We start from the raw sequence: 22,667 nt of genomic DNA, 5'->3' as shown, positions 1-22,667 counted from the left end.
TAGATTCTTATTAAAAGTTAAAACTTATGTGTTTTAGACATTTTCGTTGACCCAAAAAAAAGAGAAAAATACACTTTTAAAACTCTTGGAAAATAGTGACTTTTCACTATGTTTCAAGTTTCAACACTAGTATTATGGATGCTTAATAATGGATATTTACCAGCATGATACCCAAAATCTCGATAAACCACAAAAAAAATAGTTTTGTTTTCTATTTTTATCGTTCTTTAGAATTGCACGTGAAGATTAAGGACGAACGCTACAGAGGCTTCACTCTTTGTCATGGTAATTGCTTTGGCACTTGCCACAAGGCAACGGAGACGAATTGTCACTTAATTTTGCTTAATTTTGGAATTTTGTGGCTATAAATGTATCATGTATCATGTATATGAGAAGTGTATTTCTGTTTTGGTATCTTCTTATAAATGTAATACAATTATCTACAAGCTACATTCTGTTGTTGTTGCACCACCAATACCGACCCTCTTTGGGGAAAATCTGATGACACCAACAAATCTCCGATCACACCTAACTCATCGAACTCCGTCCATTCACTCAATGCTCTCGTTACATCGGTCCCCATTCCTGAGCTCCTACCCACCACGAATAAATCAAAAGCACTAGCGATTGAGAGAAGGATCCTTGATGTGTCGGAACCGTCGTCAACTGTCTCCTCCAAATATTCCACAAAGTTATGTTCTCCTTCCGAAGGTGAAATGCTGTTCCTCAATGTCTCCTTAAGCTCTGCCGTGTCAAGCATCTGATCCCACCCTGTGGTCATACCGACCACTGTCCCTGGGACTAGCTTCAACACGGTTAGTCTCACTTTCTGGTTCCTCATCATGTGCTTCCCCATTGCCAAGGCTTCTCTGTCGTCTTTCCCGCCCACAAAAATTGCGCAGACCTGGTTTTAGACAAATTCAAGATGATTGTGTAAATGTCTAGTTTTTTTTACAAATAAAAATGTTCACTTATTATTTTGTTTTTATATCTACGTTTGTCTCTTTTAAGAGGGGAAATGAAGATGTGCCTTTTTTGAGAAAAAAATATTCTAAATTAAAGAAAAAAAAAACAAATTCACGGGATCTTGAAATTTTGGAAGCAATAAACATTTTAAAATTAATTTTAATTAAAAAATTATTTCTAATTTGGGGCTAGTATAATATTTTTTAAAAAAATGTGGAGGTCAAAACTATTTTTTTATCAGGATGTGCCCAAGACCGACTCTTACAAACTAAAAAACATAAACACAAAAACTGACGTTTGAAAACAACCAAAGCTTCAATATATGTGCGCGCGTACCTTAAAAATGGGTTCGCGCTTTTGCGCAGATACCAACTTTTGGCGATGGACTAAGACCCCCACAGAGCAAGGCGCTTGACTCAAGACATTGATGTTAACGTTCCTACGCATCACGTCGTCTGAGACCACAGTTGTATGGTCGAGTGACCATATTTTGTGGAAAGGGAGCATAATAAAAGAAACTTGTTTGTCGAGAGCAAGCGAGTAAATCTCTTGGTGCATGTACTTAGGGTTTGAGATGGATGTGAACAATTCCACCGTTATAGATTTCCAGAAATGTTTGAACTCGTCAAAAGCGATGAGAACGTTGGTGGAATATGACCGGCCTCCCGGCTCAGCCTTTTGCATTTGGTGGGAGATGAAGAGTGGATTGTCCAAACCAACAAGCTCGATGAGATTAAGCACGTTGCAAGTAAGCAAGGAATCTTCTAGAGGGAACGCTTGTTCTAGAAAATTTATCACCCCTGAGATGTGGTCTGATTTGTGAATGCACGTTAAGAACTTCTTCTCTGATCCAAGCTTCAAGCTCATTAGATTCCTCTTCTGGAAACATATGAAACGGCTCGACCCATCGTATAGGTAATGTATCACCACTGGTAATACCGTAGAGCTGAATAGAATCATTAGAGCCAATGTCGTGAACGACTTCACTTGAAGAGACTGTAAATCAAACACAATATATAACGCTTGATTATTGTAAAACAAAAAAGAGTTAGAATATTGATTTTTCTTGGATATAAAATAAAATAAAATAATACTAGTACTCACTTGTTTTTCAACGGCGTACATAAAATAACACATTTCAACGAACCCTTTGTTGCTGAGAATGAGTGACATGACGAAAGAGTCAGTCAAAGGCATTTTAGCTAGCAGTGGAGGAATAGTTGTGAAGAACATCTTGGAGGCCGAGACGACGACGATGATGCTCAAGGCTTCATACATCTGACCATCATGATTCCTTAGCCTCTGGACCTCTTCAACTAACCAAGGTCCATCGATTTGAAGCATTGGGAAGAACAAGAAAAGTGGCAAGAGGATCCCAGTGTTAAAGCTTTCAAACTTTTGTACCAATGCAGACCCTAGAGGAGGACCGTGAGGCACACACAACCCCAAAAGGAAAGGCCCAATAGCAGGAAAAAAGTGAAGCATCTTCAAATACTCAAAAGAAAAGAAAGATAAAATGATGATCATGTAGATAACATATTCCTTAACCGGTCTCTCTTCCGGTGTACGCCTGACAACCAACAACATCAACGGTCTAAATATCCAAACCAGCACTATAACAAATCCAACAACTCCTACGCCTTGCACGGCGGAGACCCTCCAGTCAGACCAGGCAAATAGGGCAACTACGTTGATACCAACACCAGTTGCATCAGCCACCATGGCCGTCGAGAGAACGATCCTTCCGAACTCTGAGTGGTCAATCTCTAGATCCCTTATTAGCCTTGAGATACCCGTGAAGGCCGAGATGCTCTGCATGAAAATTATTGTTCTGTACTCAACTCCTGTCAAGTTCTTACCACCAGTTTCTCTCAGCGACCCGAACACAATGTTAGCCGTGAAGATAGGGAAAAGAACAGTGACGATTCCGGTGAAAACCGCTTTTGAACCTGTCCTTTTAATCATTCCAACATCCATTTTAACACCTTCGAGGAACCAATAAAACACAAAGGCAAACGCACCGACCGTGTCGGGGACTTTTGGCCTAAGATCATCCGGGAAAAATATGCGTTGGACCAACCAGTCATTAGGCAAAAGACTCGTCTGGCTCAAGGCTGCCCCGGCCTTCAACAAAACAAAAAAACATGTAACAATTTTAATAGGAGAACTTGTGGATTACGAGATCGCCTAGAATATATATATATTCCCTTATAGTTGTTATCTACTAATATTTTTTTTTTTATTCTAAAAGAAAAGAAAGGCTCTTACAAGCATCATGGAGGTGATTCTTGGAACCGGGAGACGTATCTTCTTTAGCAAGAAATAAATAAAATTCCATAAGCAGAGTACTAGGACGATTACGGCCTCGAGTCGGGGAAGATCATAGTCCCATATCAGCAGCCCTGTTCCACTTGGTAGTAGGTACTCCTCCCACACGCCAGAAGAGCTCACAACAATGGGTAGTTTCTCGCAGAACTTGGTCCCGTCGTCACTAAAACAATATCCACGCGACGTTACCTCGTTCCAAAAGGTAACGTTAAATGAATCCATTTTTTCTTCTTGCGGGCAAAGAAGAAAATCGAGAGAAAATATTTTACAGTGTCCAGAAAACTTACAAATTAAACAGAAAAGTTGATGTTATCTTTATATAAACAAACGCGTTTTGTAGATACTCTGCTAAACATAGTCGAGCGTGCGGTTAATTATTTTGTTTTGTTTTATTTGGTCAATGGTTATATCCACTGCACAAAATAACTAACCGTTCATATATAGTTATTTGTGACTAATTGCCAATACAAGGTTACTTTATGTTTGTTTTAACTCTCTGCTTATTTAGGAGTCTCCATCTAATTGTATCTGTCACTAGCTAGTTCTGCATGCAATCTCAGGTGTTTATTGTTTTAGAAAGGTGTATATGAATTACGATAAAATTATTAATTTGCTGTTCAATATTTTTTCATTTTTATTGAGTGTAACTAAAACTTTTGCTGCTGGAAAATATATGTTAGAATTGGCTAGGAGGGTTGTTGAATTGTAAGAAACTTCTCACTAGATACATACATATATAAAGCTTAATTTGAATACAGACAAATATAAAACATTTTATCATATAAAAAGAATAATAATGAAAGATAAAGACAGATAAATGAATGCATACAAAAGAACCAAAAAAAAAACAAAGAAGAACTTCAAAAGAAATACACACATACACAAAAAAAAAAAAAAAAAAAACACACACATAATCAATTAAGGACAGAGCAAATTAATTTAATACACGTATAATTCACACAAATAGAACCAATTCAATTCGATAAATAATCCAAACTAAAGACGAGTTTTGCATAAAACTCTCTGGAATCCATCCAACGAGTTCGCCGTAACGTTGATCATTATCGGCGTACATACACCTTTCAACGTACGTCTCCTGGACCGAAAAATCCACGTCTTGTAGCTTACTTTAGCAGTTATATACACTTCCATTTCGATCACCCCTTTAGTCGTTTCAGCCCTCAAGTCCTTAGCATTAAACTTAGACAATGCCACGTTGTGCGACACAAGCTGCGTCTCAATTCTTGTTTCGTTCTTAGGACGCTGCTTGAAGGCAGAGATCTCCTTGTGAGCCACGGACTGGTTATGGTGAGCCGTGGAGATGCGCATGGAGTGGTATCTCACGGAGACATGTTTCTCCGGGTTGTATGATTTGATCACATAGTTGAATTTGGCGCTAATGTGATCATCCTTGGCTATGGCAAAATCTTGGACCGATGCGGCTTCTACAGTATAGACGAGTGTCTTTGGCCTGAGGGTGAGGTATGTGATCAATATAGCGAGACCCACAAGGAGTCCTAAGAGGACGAGGGCAACGATGATGCATAGGACGGGGTTCAAACCTCTACCTGGAAGCGGTTGCGGTTGCGTTCGCCGAGTCTGTTGGTTTTGAGGAGCCATTGCTAGAGAGAGTTTTGATGGAGAGGTATATAACTGATTTGTAGGAAAAGATAGGAGCAAAGATTAATTTGATTGTGTTGCTATTCTTTGATACATTTATATAAGGGGACTACCACTGATAGTTAGATTCTTTGCCTTTGTGTAAGGATTAGTCCCAAAACTATTAATATAACATTCTTAATTCTTTGGCATTGCTTGTAAATCAATCAAGAAATCTTAGAAGCTGGAAGATTCGTACTTTTTGCTTGTTTGTTTTTAGTTTTTTTTTTTAATTCTTTGCTTCTTCTTGTAAAATTGTCGCTAGTATAACTATTAGATAATATGTCATTTTTCTTTCCAATTTACCTATAAATTTGGTCGTATATATACATATATATATATATATATATATGTACTTAACTACTTATGTATTTATAGAAAATCTGATTCAATCAACGATCCAAATCTATTTCATAATTATGACACACGAAAGAATCTGTGTACTTGGTTAGTTTAATCACCGAAATCAACATTATAATATAATGCACATGTAATTATTACATTTTCATTAACAGAACAGGACGAAGAAAAGATTTTGAGATTCTTAGTAATCATTCATCAGTATCCATTATCCAAGAACATGACAAATAAAACAGTACATTTGCTTTCTTGATGAGAGAAAAAAATTCCCATTCACTTTAGTTAACATCGTTGTGCTTAGTTATTCCTCTTTGCATTGTCGGAAGCCTTTATTCCTTTCCAAAAATGTGTAAAGGAAGGAAAGATGGACAGAAATTTTTCTTGAACAATATAAGAAACAGGATCAATGGATTTATTTCCGAAAATGCGTTTCGTTCCCTTTTTCATAGTGAAATATTGTATTTCCATGTTCTATGAAATTAACCTGACTTTTCCGACCGATAAACAGTCGATTAATGAGTGGCAAAAAAGAACAATTTTCGTAGCCTTAAAAAAAACCATTTTCGGAAAGAAGAAAATCAGAAAACAAAGCATTTGGTAACATGCATGTTATATCTATGTATATAGCATCGTTAGATCAAATGCCTAATCCCTAATTATTGATTAAAATTTCGGGTCATTACTGCCATTTAAGACGTTTGTAATGTATAGGAGAAAACCACAATGATTTTTTGGTAGATGTTGGAATTGGATCCACAGCCCTGAACCACATGTCCAATTATTTATCCACTCGAATAAATCAATGGGCCACAAGCTCTTGGTTCATGAGGCGTGTTTACCTAACGGCCACCACTAATAATTTAGTGTGTCAAATTAATAAGATCCATTAGAGTAAAATATTTGTAGCACTATGTTTGGAACTACGCTAGACGCTAATCGGACGGTAAGTCCAGGCCTAGCGAGCTACTGCAAAATCGGAGAGTATTCGGAGATTACGCGGACTCTAGTTTTAAATATAATTTAATATATTTATAATATAATTAGTTAATTTAAACATGATGATGACACATGTTCTTAGACATAATTATATAATTTTTAACATTTAGATTATGATGTGTTTGGTACAAAAAATCCCTAAATAAAGTAATTATGTGTTTGTTTTGGGTTCGATAGCTAATTGTAATTATTTAGTAATGAATAAATTACACAAATCTGTCAATAATGAGTAAAAAATAATCAACCGTGTTTTAACTTTACACAGACGGAAAAAAAAAACTTAAGCAGTCTAGGCGGAAATTAGACAGCCAACGAGAGAATTAGACGATCTTACGCGGATTAACGCGTAACTACACCGATTTGGGCATATTTGCCGCGGTCAAACCTCCGAACAACGCCTAGACGGCCGCGTTTTTGAACAAGGACTACATACAGTCTTGAGTTGTGTGTGTTTATAGAAACATACGTATTGAACTATTGATAAGTGATGCAGGAAAAAGAGGAAAAAAATAATGGGCAAGGAGAGGTGTAAAGTAAAAGTAGTCATTGCATGCTGAGCATTGAAGTTGGTCGCGCCGCATATCCCTTGGAAGATCCTTTCTCCTTCACTTTATCCACCGTGAACTATGCATCCATTGATATATACATGCATGTTTAAATGTCTGTGTGTGTGTGTATCTATAGGTTCTGTGTGTGTGTTTTATATAGATTTATATACCATATAAACACAAGCTAACTCAGAGAGAATGCATACATGCAGCATGTATCCACATAACAAAACGGTAAAGTAATATAGTTGACCTAACCATAGGCAAGACCAAAGGAATATTCGATTCGTTATTCGATTTGTTAAAATATATTGCAGTGTTTTTTTTTTTGTAAATAACGTCAATATATCTCACTTGAACTATAATTTATCTACATGAGTTGATTATACTCATTAAGAATGCATATTTTATAGTACGAAAAGCATGTATCATCACTTTGCAATAACGATCTTTGTCAAGTTTCACTAACTCATGTCACCTGAATTTTCTATATAATCTTCTTTATATATCTTTCACAATCCTCATCTCTCATCTCTCATCTCTCATCTCCGGAAGCGTGCATGACTAACAACAAGAGCAAACACAGGCCGATATCTCAAGACAAAGATCTTCCGGTTAGTCGTTCAATGGTGATTACGATTATGTCTTCTTCTAATATTGTCCTGGAGCATTATAAGGGATCACTGACAGCTACTATAGGGCATAACAGTAAGCAGACTTGATGAATACTCGGAAAAGGGGAGAGATCGAGATGTTGACCAACTTTAAAAGGTAGATCCCGACAACCACACTGGTCCATTGTATATTTCTCCCAGACCGGGCAATTTCGGAATCTTTGGCAATGTTTCTCTCGGTATCTATTTTTGTACTGTGTCTTATTAATCGATTTGTACTAGATCTTCTTGTCATCGATTTGTGAACGGAACGTTTTTCTTAGTTTCACTAGTAATATGTTCTTGACGAGCTGATGATATAATATATGATCTCACAAATATTTACTTAGCTTTGCAGAAGATTTAACTTTGAACTCGATCAAACTTAATAAAGAAACAGCAAGAGTTTTGGTTCGTAGTATCTACTGAATCAAGAATTGCCCTTGATCTGATCGATTATGTCTCTTGTTACTTGGTACATGAATAATCTGGAGCATAGCAGTAAGCAAACACGCATTTTTTTTTTTTGCTAAAATATCATTAAAAATGAAAAGTTAGATTTACAAGCATAATAAGTAAATATCAAAAAATTTATGAGAATGAAAGACCAGTTGTTAACAGATGAATGTTATAGTTTGAACAAACCATTCCCTTTTTAGTTTCGGACAAAATACAAAGATATAAAGCTTTCAACAACGCATTCAAAAGTCATTATCTGTAAATCCCACTATATAAAAGGGACTAATTTTGGATGTTATAAAAGATGCCACATGGGCAAAATATTCTCAGCCATTCATTCTGCCATGTCACTACCAGACTGGGCTTGGAATAAAAAAATTAAGTTAACTTTCCAGTCCATTTAAACATCTTGCAGCCCAATACAGAGCCTCTCTTGATAGATATGTCGCTTAATCCTGTGTTCTAAAAATCACTCCTTCTCCCCCCTAACCCTAATCGCCGTCTCAATCCCTTCATCGATTATCTTCCTCTCCCCCAACTCCTCCCGCATAACGCCTCCGATGAGAGTGCTGGTACACGGAATTGGAAACATCCTCTTAGTTAATTACAAGGTGAGTCGCTTCAATTTTTGAGAACTAAAGTGTCATTGGATACTTTAGATGCCTCTATTTGATTGTTCTTTTTCCTCCTGTTTTGATGCATATTTCATAGGTAAAGTTAAGAGCATAAAGAAAACTTTGAACGACTAAACACAGAGCACGCAACGTGTAATGGTTTAGAGGTATTAATAATTTAAAACCATTGATGATGTTTATGGGGATATGGTATTGTTAGTACTGGAAGTTTACAATTCTGTTAATATTCCTTACACTACAGGGAAACAACCACGTGTCTGAGTGTTTTTGATGTCCTAACCAACCTACTCAATAACAAATTAGCTGCCTCTGGTGTGGAGCCAAAGATAATTCTGGCGACAACATCAATGGTAAACATTTTTCTCAAACTGATTTGTAAATAAACTCTGCTACACATCATCTTACAACTTGGGGTTTTTCTTTTTACTCTCAAGTCGCCTTTTTCTCAATGCTACCTTTGGGGCACATTTTTACTTCGACAACTGTGTCGCTAGCCAGCGTCAGTTTGTTCTTAAAGAAAATGACCAACGTTATTTGCTCCAATTTTTGTTTTACCCAACCAATTATTTTTTCCTGCAGAAAATGTTACATCTCTGTGGGATCTCCCTCAACTCCCACAAAATATGAGGGCATTCATAAGCCACCGTCTGGTACCGTCTAAGTGTTTAATGCATATGTCTTGCATTCTGAGCCACATGTACATATTCTAGACTCACCCAACTTTCATACAGTTTTCAAAATTAGAGCATTACGTACTGTCATTTTACACCTCCACAGTCAGTCGAGTTATTCTACACCAATACGTGATACTCTTACCACTGCATCACAGGTGACCATCAATTACTGTACATGTTATTATATCATTATCAGAAGCTCTGTTTACAGCTACAGTTTTATACATTTATCTTCTCAGCTTTATGCTATTTGTCTGTATTTTTCTATTATGCACATAGTTCTAAAACATTCTTGATTATTGTCGTCTGCCCTGTTTGAGTTTTTAGTTTGCAGAAGGATATACACATATAACCCAAAAACTCAATTCCATTAATACAAGAATATGAATATTGGTCCAATAATAAGCCCAAAAAATTACCAGACCAAACAAACAGTACAAATACCTTACTAGGCGCCTAAAAAAATTATATGCATCAATTTGAAAATAATACAACAAGTGACTTTTTTCATTTTCAGATCATATAACAAAATTACAGCATAATGGTTTTTAGAATACTTTATTAATAGAAAATTAAGTAATAAATTTAATTTACTACTATATTTATAATAAATTTAACCCCATAAATACTTTATAATTCGTATTCTATTCTCAATTCAACCAAAATTTTGAATCATTCATTCTATCACATATCTTAATTTACCAACAATACATAGTAAAAAGTAAATAAATTTCAAGAATCTATCTCTCTTCTAAGATTCAACTCAGCAAAGGCTATGCCAAATTTTGACACATGTTATAAATTTTTAAAAATTAATAAATTGTCTCATATTTTTTATCTTCTTAATATAACTGAAATAAATACTCAAAATAAAATAGTGCAATGTCATAAAATATAGTTGATAACCAATAACAATCCAAACACGTAAGAATTATAAATAAAAGTCAAACGTTAACAAAATAAATATATATGATCTAATTAGAAAATAAATTATATTTATTATATTTAATTTAAAGTAAAATTTCAAAATATTTAAACAATTCAATTTTTTTTAATATAAAACAATTTTAATAGAAACTCACCCGCCCGTAGGGCGGGCCAACCCCTAGTACTATGTAACAACAAAAAAAAAACGAAAACTAGTACCAAACACCATATGAAATTATAATCATTCGCTTACAATGGCCTATTTTAAGGGGATAATGGGTGAATTATAAAAGAAAAGCAAAAATAATGGAGTAGTAGCCACCAAATGGTTCGAGGTGATGATGACCTCTAAGATGCGACTGGTTTTGAAGTGGCCTTCTTAACAGCTTCCGCATAGGTCCTGTGCTGGTAAGTTAAGGTCGACTCTAGCAAGTCCCAGAGAGAAGTCTTCGGGTTCCATCCTAATTATTGACCAAACCAAATATTTTAGAAAACAACTGATTTGGCTATGTTCCATTTGACAAGCAGACAACAAAAACAAGATGAAATTACCAAGTTGACGGTTTATGATGGTCATGTCAGGGATTCTCTTGTCGCTGTCATCATAACCTTCTCCATAAAACTCTTTGGAGCTCACGTCTACCGTTGGACTCTCAATAGCCGTCTCTCCACTCACTTTTGAGTAGACCTGTCCATTTTTTGGTAGCATTTTAGTGTGCCGTAGTGTATCAAGAAAATCAATCAGAGTGTTATTTGTGAACAAGTTTTCTCACCTGAGTCATCATTTCAGCAAGTTGTCTTACTGTCACTTCATTGTTTGGGTTGCCTACATTGAAGATATGCCCATTGGCTCTCTCCGGATTTTCCTGATAAAGATATACAGCATCTTTAATAACAATGCAACAAACGGGATATCACCAGGGATAAACAAATGAATTTAAACTCACAATCATCAAAAGGACAGCTTCAATAGCATCCTTGATGTAGATGAAGGTTCTCTGTGATTCTCCACCATCCACAAGCTTGAGAGGCTCACGCCTCAGAAGGTTCTGAGAATACCCCCAAAATAAGTAAAAAAAATTAAGCCGCAGCCCCAAAAAGAAGTCAGGTTATTCGACTGAGTCTGTATACTTACGTTGCTAAAACATGCTAGGACACGAGGGACACCCTCGCTAGGACCATCAATGCCAGGGATGAAATCCATCCTAGGTCCAATCCAGTTAAACGGTCTCACAATAGTGAACTCAAGTCCGTTCTCAGCACCCTCAGCTGCAACCACACACACAAAAGAAAGTGAGAACCTTCTGCCTCTAACAGTCTAACGTACATTAAATTTGCTTTTCATGCTAAAAAGAACAACATACCGTAGACAAGTCTCTCAATCAGCTGCTTGGCGCAAGCATATGACCACCTCTGCTTCTCAATAGAACCAAATATGCAAGGAGATGTATCTTCTTTAAGTACATAAAAATCAGGATCCTAAAGTAAAAAAAAAAAACAAGACGAGCATCATTTGTGAGTGTACTGAGTGGTGTAAGAAACAACAAGTACAGAGACAAGACTAAAATAATAACCACAGGACATAAGCTACTTCTCACTTGGCATAAGGAAACTAAGCAAAAATTAAACATAAATCCTCCTGAAGTAGTTTGATCTCGAAGCCATGTTCATGTAATTGCAGGAAAATAAACTACATTTTGCTCAAACTACTAAGATTTGAACTAGTTAACTAATACTTAACTATCTCAATAAGAATAAGAAGTCTAAACAACAACAACAGAACAATTAAATTTCTGAATACATAGTCAGCGAGTGTGTCACTGTGCAAATAATATAGTTTCTTGATCCACTTGATGAAGCTCAAGACAAAATGATATATGATCAGAGTGAAGAGGCCTGACCTGACGGAGAGGATGATCCTTGGGAAGAAAGCTTCCAATAGTTTTGCCATAGACTTCACAAGTGGAGAAGTGAATCAAACGCTTGTTGTTCTCAGAGCAGTACTTAACCTACATTGAACCACCACTAAACTTAAGCATCGGTTATCACATAGTACACAGATCTTAAAGCATTACCACAGGGAGAGCATCGATGAAATTGCTGTAGATAGTGTCAAGAGGACGCGTATTGTAATCCGCTGGCGTACAGATCGCAGCCAAATTAATCGTCTGCAAACGCAACACAAACAATAAACAAATCGATCATATATATAATACAAATGATTGAGAACCACGCGTTTGTGGTCGGGTGGTCAAGGACTTGGCCACCTGGACTTTCACATTCTCTCTCCGGAAATGGTTTACCATTTATTTATTTTTACAAATGATTGAGTGTGATTCGATTCTCCATAACGAATCTGAGTGTAACGGCACTAACTATAACAAATTGCGAAAGAACCACGCGTTTGTGTTCGGGTGGTCAAGTCGTTCCGTGGATCTCCAACGGTAATTCCACACTTTCACAATTCTCTCTAGGGGGGGAATAGTTTACCATAACAAATCAGATCTGAGTGTAACGGCACTAACTATAACAAATTGCGAAAGAACCACGCGTTTGTGTTCGGGTGGTCAAGTCGTTCCGTGGATCCCAACAGGAATTCCACACTTTCACAATTCTCTCTAGGGGAATGGTTTACCATAACGAATCAGATCTGAGTGTAACGGCACTAACTATAACAAACCGCTAAAGAACGATTCCGCAGTCACATTAACGGAGAATAGATTTTTTACCAGATCCGCCATCTTGACGAGTCCCTCGAGTCTCGAATCATGCTTGATGTTGATGCGATGGAACTGGATCCTCTCGGCCCACTGAGAAGTATCCGGCTCGAGCAAGTGCTTGATCTTGTCGTTGTACACGTCGAGCGCGAGGACCTTGTGCGGAGTCTCGTTCATGAGCTTCTCGCAGAGGTGAGAGCCGATGAAGCCGCCGGCGCCGATCATGCATATCGTCAGCGGCTTGATCGGCCTGCCGTCCAGATCCAATCGATCGGCTCCGTTCGCCATTGTTGTCGGTGAAAGTGTAAATCAATGGGTGAGGGAGAGAGAGAGAGAGAGAGAGAGAGAGAGAGAGAGAGAGATCTGTGCGAATGGGGAAGAGCAGATAAATGAGGGATGGATATTTAAAGGCACGTGGGATGCGTTATTAATGTAATAATGTTGAGGAAAGAGGTTTTCGTTAGTGTCGTATTCTAATTTACTCAAATTGTTATGGAATATGATGGACGGATGATTGTTTTCGTTAGAGTGTCATATTCTAATTTGCTCAAATTGTTATCTAACTCAATGATGGATGATTGTTCACCTGAAAGCTTAGTGTCACATATGGATTTGGTTCGATTTATTCGGATTTTCGATATTATATTCATAGGTTCCACTCAAGTTTTACTAATGTTTTGGTTGGTTCGTCTTTCCGAATTCAGTATATATAACCAATATTTGAAATCGTCCAAATTTTTTTTTAAAAAAAATAAAAAATAACCAAAAAATATTCAAAATTTAAATTAAAAACTTGTTAAACAATATAAACGAACTAAAATGTATTAAAATAATAACTAAAACTACATTATTTAAAAAGAATCTCTAAAACGTTAAAATTATAAAAAAAATAGCATATTTTACTAATTTATGATATTTTTGTTTTAGTACAACTCAGACCCAAAAATATCTAAATCTTAAGTTTCGTTTGGATATTTTTTTGCTACGGTTCAGATCGGATTCCGTTTCTTTTGGTTCGGTTTAAATTTTGAACTTCGGTTTAGGGTAAAATAAGACCATGCCTGCCTAGTATAGCATGTGTTAATATATAGTTATTGTTAAGAGCAAACAAATAATTTTGTTCAAAACTATATTATTTTGAAAAATACTCATAAGATGTTTAACTTATTTAAAAAATTAGCATATTTAACTAATTTTGAATATTTTCTGGTTCTAGTACAACACCAAACCCAAAAATATATAAGTCCCATTTGGATATTTGTTGTAACGGTTCAAATCAAATTTTATTTTTTCGGTTCGGTTTAAAGTTTGAACTTCGGCTTAGGATAAAGACGATCAGGCCGGCCTAGTTTAGCCTGTGTTAATATATCGTTTTATTGTTATAGTAAACAGATATTTGGTTCAAAAATTGATGATGTAACTCAACCTTCTTCATTTGATAAGAATTCATATAAGACTGAGTTCGTGTGATGGTAAGAATTAATTAATGATACATACTATATGTGATAAGATTACAACCAATAAGTCCCAACCTCTGTGGGGGGGGGAGTGAATGCTAGAAAGCTACAAGAAGCGGAAGTTCCAAAAGAGCAAAATATTGATGATGAAAACTACTTGTAACAAGTAGTAATAATCACTTGTATAACTACTCTTTGTACTACTCTCTCTCCACTGCCCTGTGTTTATTACGTCTTTGCTTCTTCCTCCTCTTGTCGCTGAAACGTTCACCTCCAGAGAACCTGTAACGTTATCAAACTCTTGATATTTCATTATCTCTCCATCATACTCTCCTAATGTAGGGTGAGTGTATCTAAATCAAACCAAACTAAATAACTCACAGTCGTATTCTGCCCATCCAATCCGTTGGCGAACAAGATCGTAGACCACCACTTTGTCTTTAAGAACCAAATCTGCATAGCAATCAAACAAGGTGTAACTCGACTGAGAAAAATAATTGCTCTGTTTCAGTTTCACTTGATCAAAGTTACAAAAATATGGGTCGTTACCTCCAAGAATAGTTATACGACGATGTGACATTCTCTGGAAACCAATGCACCATATTGAACTTCCTGACTGATAGATAGCAAATGATAGACAAATAAATAAATATTAACTGCCAACTGATAACTAAGCGCTGAAAATGAATACATGAGAACTATCTATAGAGTAACTTGTATGCCAAATTGAATATTAGAAGTTTAGAACTCACTACATTTACTAAATAACTCAGCCCTCACAAGTGTCTCTCTCAGTCTCACAAAATCATAAAGGCTCTACTCTACTAGATTCAGTCTTAGGCTAGATACATTAGACATGCAGATAAAAGTTGAGCAGCTAAACTTTTTCAAAGACATCTGAAGTAGTGTACGAATATGCTTACACTAGAAAACATCTGAAGATAGCCACGAGGGGTTAAGACCATTGATGCACCACCTGCGAAATTCAAACTAACTTCTGGAAAGACATCAACAGCACTGCAAAACATGGATTCAAATCTTGTTAGCAGTTAAACACTATGAGAGCTTAACAGCTTCTTATATATAAAATTATAAATGCTGCACATGAGAGGAACTTTACCCAGATGTGATATCAAAGCACTGGTAACTCTCGTATGTAATGGCACGCCCATACTGCGAAACAGAACTTGAAATCTGCAAATTGAACGGTTTATTAATCTTCTTTCTTGTAAACATCTATCTTCTACCTTGGATTGTAATCAGGAAGAGAAAACACTCACGGCTTGGACGAATGGAACATAAGCTTCATCAGGAAGGTAAGCAAGAGTAGTCCCTGTATCAACGATCGTCCCATCACCAGTGGCTATTGTGAAAACAGATGGATCAATCGGTAATATCTGACTGTTCACAGCAATGCTCTGCAGGTTCACATTATAATGTGGCCTGAAAATGTTTTTATTGCAGCATATTATCTGAATCAAGACGTGGTGTTATATATTTTAGTTTTCCTATTCCAAACTAACCAAACATCATTTCATTTTATTTTAGTGATTTTCATAATCATCAGTTAAGCCCTGAATCTACCTCCTGATCTTATGTTAAACAAGTTCAAGAAAACTCACTGTGATGGAACAAGAGGAGTGTAGACAGTATCTGGTCTCTTGATTTGACCTAGAACCATTACACCCCCACCGCTTTTATCTCCCTTCAGACAGTGTGAGAACACTCTCGGTGCGAGTCCTTGAGTAGCAAGCTGTGAAATTACAGATAAACGTCCCTGTCCTAACCCAAAGATGCCATCTACTGCTCGCCTAGGCCTCTGTAAATCTCCCGTTTGTAAATTGCTACACCTGTTTTGTCAAATATTGAAGATAAGCATCATCACATATCATGAAACGCCATATTCTCAAAGAGACAATTTTTGCTGCTAGCTTACCCGAAGACAAAGGGAGCAGAGGAGTTAATAGCCAAGGTACTGGTGATAACAGTATCAAAGGACATGAAATCAGAGATGTAGTAACCAGAAGTGCCACTTCCATCACCGTACTTAAACGAATATGAGCAAAGATTATTCGGAGAACAGCCAGATTCCGTCTGAAAATTTGAGTAGCATCTCCTATCTGAACATGAAACCATTGAAGCTGAGGATGAGGCTCCAGGATCAAAGAAACTCAGCTGAATCTGAAACACACAAAAAAAACAAATGATATCATATAAAGATATACCTTATCGTAAAAGATAAAACCAAGATTATTAAGAAAATGTTATAAAGAAATATACTTGGAGTTCACTAGTCTTGGGGCAGCCATTGCAAGGAGTGCAGCTAACCCATAAAACATCACTTCCCGTGTCGATTTGCACATTGAATTCTCTTGGGGGTGTCCCAAGTTTCACCTTTGTATAGTAAAGTCTGTCATGAAAGCAATAAAAACAACAGTAAGTATAAAATAAAGATTCTAAAAAAGGAAAGGACAAGAGTCAAGAAACAGAATCAAAACTACTCAAACATAATCAAAGTAATCACATCTAATAAAAACGCATCGAATCTTTAAGACAGAACCTAATCACATTGCTCAGCCTAACCAGAAACAAAACAGTTTACTCGATTCAATTGTACTGCAAATTCCAAAAAAAAAATGATTTTTATTTTATGGAAATGAGAAAATAAATAAAGAGATTATTCAAATATCGAAAAATCAAAAAGTGGATAGTATTATTACCCAACGAGAAACGGATCGGAGGCTCCATAGACGGGAAAGTCAACAACTCCGCCGACAGGAGACTGAAGCAACCTTCCATGGCGAGCTGAATCAAAAGCTCTGAGCTGAGCCAAGCTAAGCTCATGGCTCGGCGGAATCAACCTCTCCAGCTTGAGAACCGAGTCGGAGCCGAAAGCAATGGTCGTCGCAGCATGTAGAAACACGGCAGCGATGATTACTCCTTTAGGAGAATCCACCGCCATTTTCTCGAGTTCGAAACTTCTCTTACAAAGGAGATGGAGGAGAGAGAGACGTCAAGTGAACGTTCTGATGACAGTACTAAAGTTTCGTAGATTTTTGGTAATTAATTTAATAAAATATTGGAATAAAGCTTCGCTTAAATTATTATCGTTTTTTTTTTTTGCTAACCGAGTATCTTGGTCCCACCGAGGTGATCTAGACTAGAAACTGAAGTGAGTAAAGACGCTGCCAGGGCGTCACCATGTGGCTCACCGTATAACGGTCTTCGGTCTTGGATGCTGCAGCACATATATAAATTTCGAAGTGGCCAAAGCTCGAATCCAGGAGCGGACACTCCAGCTGGAACTCCTGTACCACCGTACCAAAGCAACTTAGGTTAATTATTATCGTTTTGGCGTCTTTGGTAAATATCTGATCACCGAAGTTACTTTTTTTTCTTTTGTATATTCATGGTTGTTGCATAAAAAGACATGTTAGTGCTGCACTGATGTAATGTGTCTATGCTCCACCAACCATGAAGCAAGGATGTAACTTTTCTTTTTTTACTTAAAAAGTTAAAAGTCCATGTTTTAATAGTATCCTTTAGGCATAAATCGAAACTTTTCATAAGAGAATTTATTTTCCGTATTATTATGAGAAGAAAAGATTCTCTGTTGAGATGAATTCATGAAGAGATACTTTATTGATCTTCAAGGAGTTGTGAGGTGCAAGAGAGAAGTTTAGATACTTCCTCTGGAGTTGCTGTTCCGAAGCCTTGCCATCTTATTCTCCCGGATTTGTCGAGTAGGAAGATATACCTATAACATAAACAAGTATGTAAGGTTAAGTGAATCTATTGTGCATTCTTGATGAAGTGGAAAATTTTCAATACCCGGTGAGAAGGTTAAGAACTTTAATTTCTTTCCGGAAGTGATAGTGGTCTCCAAATGAGTAAACAACTCGCCTCTGCAGGACACTGTCCTCGTTGCTCTTCGGTTTTTGCAAGACCCGGAGAAGTAGTTTTCTTATAGGGGCCAAGCCCAACAGCCATTTATCTATAAATGAAACCTGTAAACGCCAGAAAACAAGCTGTCCTGAAGATACTGGGAGAAGAAAAAAAAACACAGCAGCCAATAAAAACGATGCAGGATCAGTACCTCAAACACCTGCAGATCTTTCCTGTCGCCAAACGATTCAAGAAATGGCTTGCTCCACGAGCTGATCATTCCCTGTCACACACAGTAACCACATCTCAGCATCACAAAAGAATTAGACAAGCCGTAATACAAGGTCATATTTATCAAAAAGCGCACTGTACTGCTTAGTAACCTCAACAAGCAACACTCCCGTTAATGCTACACATCTCTTCTTAAACGCTAACCAAACATTCTCTTGATTCCGATTGAAGTATGAAACAAATAACCAATGTGGAATTATCTATACCTGAGAGCTTGCTCGGAAAGACAGACACACCAATGATACTCTAGGAACAGCCAAACTCTCTTCGTTAACCTCACCACTACTACAACTAATAGGCAACTTCAAGACTTCTCCATTAGAAAGAGTCACTGCTAACTCCGGAAATTTCACAGCTGACACAGCAGGAATAACAGTCTTATTTGCATCTGCTATCTACAAAAAAACATCAATTACCAATATGTATGATACAAATCATAGCACTGCATGTGACTACTATCATCATCATTACCTTACCACCATGCTCCTTGAACTCTTTCATATCAGCAAAGTACCCCCGATTCATCTCATCGTTACTGCCCTAAATCAACATCATTCTCCACCTAATTAACTTCTTTCAATGCTGAATCGAATTTTAAATTACTAGCTTACAGTCGCGCACGTTCCTCCTCGATCGCTTTCTTGTTCCCGAACTGCACAGATCCAAAACAACATCGACAGAGGTCAACGTCTCTCTCCGATACACGAAATGAGAGTAATTCATCGGATTACCTGATAGAAATCGAGGAAAGAGCGGGTGGTTGATCGAAGAGGTGGAGTTTGCGAAGGGAGAGATTCACGGCGAGTGGAATTGAAGAGCGCTCGATGCGAGAGAGCAGAGACTGAGCTACGTAATCGATTCAAGGTCGTCGCCATTGTTGAAGACCTTAAACCCCTACTTGGTTTAAACGAACCTTGAAAACGAGATTTATAACCTTATACCCGATCAAACCAATATTTCAATCCAGGATTTAACGAATATCTCTAACCGGATTGGTTAAGTTTTATTTTATTTAATATAGATTGATCAATACAAAAGCAAAAGCGTCTGTAGTCCAACGGTTAGGATAATTGCCTTCCAAGCAATAGACCCGGGTTCGACTCCCGGCAGACGCATTTTTTTTTACTTGGGCCCGTGCACATGGCTTTGGGAAAAAAAGGAAATAAGCCCTAGGTTCTCTATTTTTTTTATCAAAATTAAGACCACTGTACCGAATACATTAATTAGTTTATTATATATATATATACATATATATTATATATATATATATATTCATCTTTGAAATTCTGTTATCTTATATTGTTTATCATTTCTTAATTCACTTTTTAAATTCAGATTATACATGATAACTTAGACTACACTGAATTTAATGTATACTTTACAATGTAAGTAAAATAAAATTATTTTACAAAACATAATATGATATAATGAATACTAATTTTTGTAGTAATTTTATAAATATGTAGATAATTTGATTAAATCACTATTCATTGTATGTGTTGTATTACACTGATATCTCCATTACCTTTTACATTCTAAATGTATGAGAGCATTTAACACTAGATGGATGTGTGGAAATAAGATTTTTTGTAGGTTTGCATGTGTATTCCAAATGAGTGTATAGCTAGATGCGTCCATCTAGATAAGAAAATAAAGGGTGTAACTGGTAACAAATAAATAAAGTTAAATGGAATAGAATCACCATTCCAATTAATTTGGAATTGTTTTTTAATTGAATCACTATTTTTTGTCATGGTAACGGTTGAACATTTTTTGGAAGGCAAAGTAACTAATCATTTATGAAAAATTTATTTGAAAAAACAAATTATTTCAGTTGCACCCATAAATAGTTATGAGTTGAAACGAATCAAATTATAACATTTTAAAAAAAACTTTACCGATGACTAACATCTAAAAATTACAAGTGGGTTTTCATTTAATATATAGTAAGATAAAGAAAATTTAATTATATTAATATGTTGAACTTGCAAGAGACTCGGTGGAGTCTCTTGCCGACAAGCTTCAGCACGGCACTGCTTATCACACGAAGAGAAAATGAAAAACTGGAGGTCTTGTTTATAGTTCATTAATGATTTATTATCCAGCAATTATTTTTTTTTTTGGAAATGCAAGATTGTAACATACTATATATATTATGGTTTCGCCATGTTTACGTTTCCATATGAATGGTTCATTTTAGATGAAGCCGTGTGGGATGTTGAGGATGATGGTGACCAAGGAGTCATATCCATGGGATAACTCCCCAGCACCCGCAAGAACGACGTTAACTCCCGAACCTCCGAGAGCGCGTTCTGAACACGCGTCTCCGCCATCGACGCCTCAAAGTCGATATAGAACATGTACTCGAAATGCTTCGCCGTCCCTACGTTGGCCTCGTCGACGAGCCTGATCGGACGGTTGTGATTCGGCCTGGACTCGATCTTCGTCAAGCTGATGTCCCTTGCCGCGAAAGCTGAGAGCACCTTGTAAAGCACGCTAGTGCCTTTCTCGTGAGCGAAGACGATGCTCGTTTTAAACGGACGATCAGTTCTCGGTACGATAGGCTCACGCGCCAGCATCACGAAGCGCGTCACGTTACTCGCGTCGTCTTGTAAACCGTCTTCCAAAATCTCCAGCCCGTAAATCTCGGCGGCGCGTGCGCTCGCTATCGCCGCCGTGTCACGTATATTGTTGGCGGCGATGTGCTCGGCGGCCACCGCGGTGTTGTCGACGGCCTTGCGGGTGACGTTGAGACCGAGCTTTGTGAGCGTGCGCTCGCACTGGGCGAGGCCTTGAGGGTGCGACATCACGCACGTGAGGAACTCTTTGCGTACTCCGGGAAGAGCTAAGAGGCAGTGGTGAACGGGGAGCTGGACTTCGCCGACGATGTGGAGACAATGACGGAGGAGAAGATCATAGTTTCGGTGGATAGAACCTCCGAGAGAGTTCTCGATTGGTAGAACAGCACGGTCGGCGATCCAGAGCTCTACCGCTTGAAACGCAACTTCAAACTGGTCGCAAGGGACAGACTCGTAGTTAGGGTAAGCCTTACATGCGGCTGCCTCAGAGTAAGCGCCTGGAACGCCTTGATACGCAACACGTAGATTAGCTCCTCCGTGCATGGGTGCCGGGGGGAGATCATTGACACTGAGAGGCTTCTGATTCATTCCCAGGACACGTGCAGCGCGGTTATGACCGTTCACATGATCGATTCCGACAGAAACTGGAGGCATTGGTAAGGTTTTTTGGGTAACAACCTTGCTTGTTAGAGTAGCAAATGTGCTCCGCCATTCAGAGCGACTAGTTCCGCACGAGTCAGATCTCTGAGCATTTTGTACACATGAATAGGATCGTGACGTCGGCTGGCTAGAACCGAACATCAGTTTTAGATGGGAAGGAGCTATAGCTTTCATGTTTTAGCAATGGAGTTTTTTGGGACTTGAATATAAGGAAATAAGCATAGTAGAGAAAGTAAAAAACAATGTGGATTAAGTAGTGCGCTTATGTGATTATTTGTCCTACCTACGGCTACCATCTTAATATTTCAGGAATTAAACGTGCTTAATTACCTTGGGCATGCAATTATTTACAAATTAGGTGTTTCACATGACAAATTAGGTGTTTCACAAGCGAGCATAATAATTTATGGATACTTACATTATAAATACAAAGATCATTATCACAATTTAGTTTTTTTTTTTGGTAAAAATAACACAATTTAGTTGTTTTTATTTTCTTAATCATTTTTATTTTCTCCAACTTTTTTTCTTTTTTTTTTCCATTTCATTTTCATTCTCTTAACATTAATGAAATCTACGAAACTATGAGAACCATCACATATCAAACATGTAACAAAACAAAATTAAAAAGTAAACCTTCGTCTTTTAAACCATCATTACTTCTGTATATTATTTCTTTAAACCACCAATATGTATGAAACTACAAAAAATCATAAATACAAAACTAAAATAGAAATAAAGTAAACAAGTTTTTTAAATAAACTTAAAGGTTGATAATAACTTTAAAATTTTAAAAGAGAAGTTAACTGAGATAATAATAATATTTCTTTTGTTTAGTCGATAAATATATACAGACTTAACTTTTTAATTTAT

General features: G+C 37.1%; 6 protein-coding genes, 1 long non-coding RNA gene and 1 other non-coding gene across 11 annotated transcripts; 2 read left to right on the top strand and 6 right to left on the bottom strand.

Annotated features, from left to right (window-relative positions):
- Window positions 1-194: 194 nt before the first annotated feature.
- Window positions 195-3,976, bottom strand: LOC106419938 (cation/H(+) antiporter 5-like). Its single transcript, XM_048741892.1, has 3 exons — window positions 3,235-3,976; window positions 1,303-3,090; window positions 195-904 (listed from the first exon to the last, which is right to left on the bottom strand). The coding sequence occupies exons 1-3, from the start codon at window positions 3,514-3,516 to the stop codon at window positions 437-439; spliced, it is 2,538 nt and encodes an 845-aa protein (XP_048597849.1). The 5' UTR covers window positions 3,517-3,976; the 3' UTR covers window positions 195-436.
- Window positions 3,977-4,083: 107 nt separating this feature from the next.
- Window positions 4,084-5,014, bottom strand: BNAA09G49000D (uncharacterized protein At1g08160). The gene has a single exon (XM_013860838.3). It carries the CDS (start codon window positions 4,912-4,914, stop codon window positions 4,291-4,293), a length of 624 nt encoding a protein of 207 aa, XP_013716292.2. The 5' UTR covers window positions 4,915-5,014; the 3' UTR covers window positions 4,084-4,290.
- A 3,092-nt stretch (window positions 5,015-8,106) lies between these two features.
- On the bottom strand, window positions 8,107-13,319 carry LOC106420214 (UDP-D-apiose/UDP-D-xylose synthase 2). The gene is made up of 10 exons (XM_013861065.3): window positions 12,935-13,319; window positions 12,281-12,373; window positions 12,107-12,214; window positions 11,570-11,684; window positions 11,341-11,474; window positions 11,153-11,254; window positions 10,979-11,071; window positions 10,758-10,893; window positions 10,389-10,666; window positions 8,107-8,233 (listed from the first exon to the last, which is right to left on the bottom strand). The coding sequence occupies exons 1-9, from the start codon at window positions 13,208-13,210 to the stop codon at window positions 10,554-10,556; spliced, it is 1,170 nt and encodes a 389-aa protein (XP_013716519.1). The 5' UTR covers window positions 13,211-13,319; the 3' UTR covers window positions 8,107-8,233; window positions 10,389-10,553.
- On the top strand, window positions 8,415-9,577 carry LOC106352353. The gene is made up of 4 exons (XR_001271578.3): window positions 8,415-8,580; window positions 8,681-8,750; window positions 8,846-8,954; window positions 9,184-9,577. It is a non-coding gene; the product is annotated as an uncharacterized LOC106352353 (long non-coding RNA).
- Window positions 13,320-14,330: 1,011 nt separating the features above from the next.
- LOC106419830 (aspartic proteinase 36-like) lies at window positions 14,331-17,444 on the bottom strand. 2 transcript variants are annotated; one of them, XM_013860668.3, is made up of 10 exons: window positions 17,100-17,444; window positions 16,660-16,789; window positions 16,316-16,560; window positions 16,002-16,229; window positions 15,660-15,822; window positions 15,500-15,573; window positions 15,303-15,396; window positions 14,929-14,995; window positions 14,761-14,832; window positions 14,331-14,661 (listed from the first exon to the last, which is right to left on the bottom strand). In XM_013860668.3, the coding sequence occupies exons 1-10, from the start codon at window positions 17,339-17,341 to the stop codon at window positions 14,486-14,488; spliced, it is 1,491 nt and encodes a 496-aa protein (XP_013716122.1). In that variant the 5' UTR covers window positions 17,342-17,444; the 3' UTR covers window positions 14,331-14,485. The 2 variants fall into 2 exon arrangements, with proteins under 2 accessions (XP_013716122.1, XP_022547309.1); XM_022691588.2 differs by having other exon boundaries at window positions 14,761-14,995; window positions 17,100-17,433.
- Window positions 17,445-17,477: 33 nt separating this feature from the next.
- Window positions 17,478-19,487, bottom strand: LOC106419831 (mitochondrial ATPase complex subunit ATP10-like). 3 transcript variants are annotated; one of them, XM_013860670.3, is made up of 8 exons: window positions 19,287-19,487; window positions 19,167-19,207; window positions 19,027-19,090; window positions 18,762-18,950; window positions 18,476-18,547; window positions 18,211-18,386; window positions 18,018-18,136; window positions 17,478-17,687 (listed from the first exon to the last, which is right to left on the bottom strand). In XM_013860670.3, the coding sequence occupies exons 1-7, from the start codon at window positions 19,428-19,430 to the stop codon at window positions 18,019-18,021; spliced, it is 804 nt and encodes a 267-aa protein (XP_013716124.1). In that variant the 5' UTR covers window positions 19,431-19,487; the 3' UTR covers window positions 17,478-17,687; window position 18,018. The 3 variants fall into 3 exon arrangements, with proteins under 3 accessions (XP_013716124.1, XP_013716123.1, XP_013716125.1); XM_013860669.3 differs by lacking the exon at window positions 17,478-17,687 and having other exon boundaries at window positions 17,755-18,136; XM_013860671.3 differs by lacking the exon at window positions 17,478-17,687 and having other exon boundaries at window positions 17,755-18,136; window positions 19,027-19,095; window positions 19,287-19,441.
- A 111-nt stretch (window positions 19,488-19,598) lies between these two features.
- On the top strand, window positions 19,599-19,670 carry TRNAG-UCC. Its single transcript has one exon. It is a non-coding gene; the product is annotated as a tRNA-Gly (tRNA).
- An 869-nt stretch (window positions 19,671-20,539) lies between these two features.
- LOC106420042 (arogenate dehydratase/prephenate dehydratase 6, chloroplastic-like) lies at window positions 20,540-22,140 on the bottom strand. Its single transcript, XM_013860877.3, has one exon. It carries the CDS (start codon window positions 21,966-21,968, stop codon window positions 20,709-20,711), a length of 1,260 nt encoding a protein of 419 aa, XP_013716331.1. The 5' UTR covers window positions 21,969-22,140; the 3' UTR covers window positions 20,540-20,708.
- Window positions 22,141-22,667: the final 527 nt, after the last annotated feature.

This window comes from Brassica napus, chromosome A9 (assembly GCF_020379485.1).
Source record: "Brassica napus cultivar Da-Ae chromosome A9, Da-Ae, whole genome shotgun sequence".
Lineage (NCBI taxonomy): Eukaryota > Viridiplantae > Streptophyta > Magnoliopsida > Brassicales > Brassicaceae > Brassica > Brassica napus.
This window is presented reverse-complemented; position numbering and strand designations above follow the sequence as displayed.

Excerpts from the sequence above, each read along its gene's own strand:
- LOC106419938 (XM_048741892.1), bottom strand. The coding sequence starts at position 3,516 with ATGGATTCATTTAACGTTACCTTTTGGAACGAGGTAACGTCGCGTGGA. Across the intron at positions 3,091-3,234 it reads GAATCACCTCCATGATGCTT|GCCGGGGCAGCCTTGAGCCA; the intron begins GTAAGAGCCTTT and ends GTTTTGTTGAAG. Across the intron at positions 905-1,302 it reads AGCGCGAACCCATTTTTAAG|GTCTGCGCAATTTTTGTGGG; the intron begins GTACGCGCGCAC and ends GTCTAAAACCAG.
- BNAA09G49000D (XM_013860838.3), bottom strand. The coding sequence starts at position 4,914 with ATGGCTCCTCAAAACCAACAGACTCGGCGAACGCAACCGCAACCGCTT.
- LOC106420214 (XM_013861065.3), bottom strand. The coding sequence starts at position 13,210 with ATGGCGAACGGAGCCGATCGATTGGATCTGGACGGCAGGCCGATCAAG. Across the intron at positions 12,374-12,934 it reads TCGTCAAGATGGCGGATCTG|ACGATTAATTTGGCTGCGAT; the intron begins GTAAAAAATCTA and ends TTGCGTTTGCAG. Across the intron at positions 11,685-12,106 it reads AGGATCATCCTCTCCGTCAG|GATCCTGATTTTTATGTACT; the intron begins GTCAGGCCTCTT and ends TTTTTACTTTAG.
- LOC106419830 (XM_022691588.2), bottom strand. The coding sequence starts at position 17,341 with ATGGCGGTGGATTCTCCTAAAGGAGTAATCATCGCTGCCGTGTTTCTA. Across the intron at positions 16,230-16,315 it reads TCTGCTCCCTTTGTCTTCGG|GTGTAGCAATTTACAAACGG; the intron begins GTAAGCTAGCAG and ends TTGACAAAACAG. Across the intron at positions 14,662-14,760 it reads TGGATGGGCAGAATACGACT|GTTCTCTGGAGGTGAACGTT; the intron begins GTGAGTTATTTA and ends ATAACGTTACAG.
- LOC106419831 (XM_013860670.3), bottom strand. The coding sequence starts at position 19,430 with ATGGCGACGACCTTGAATCGATTACGTAGCTCAGTCTCTGCTCTCTCG. Across the intron at positions 18,548-18,761 it reads CTTTCCGAGCAAGCTCTCAG|GGAATGATCAGCTCGTGGAG; the intron begins GTATAGATAATT and ends TGTGTGTGACAG. Across the intron at positions 18,387-18,475 it reads AAGATCTGCAGGTGTTTGAG|GTTTCATTTATAGATAAATG; the intron begins GTACTGATCCTG and ends TGGCGTTTACAG.
- LOC106420042 (XM_013860877.3), bottom strand. The coding sequence starts at position 21,968 with ATGAAAGCTATAGCTCCTTCCCATCTAAAACTGATGTTCGGTTCTAGC.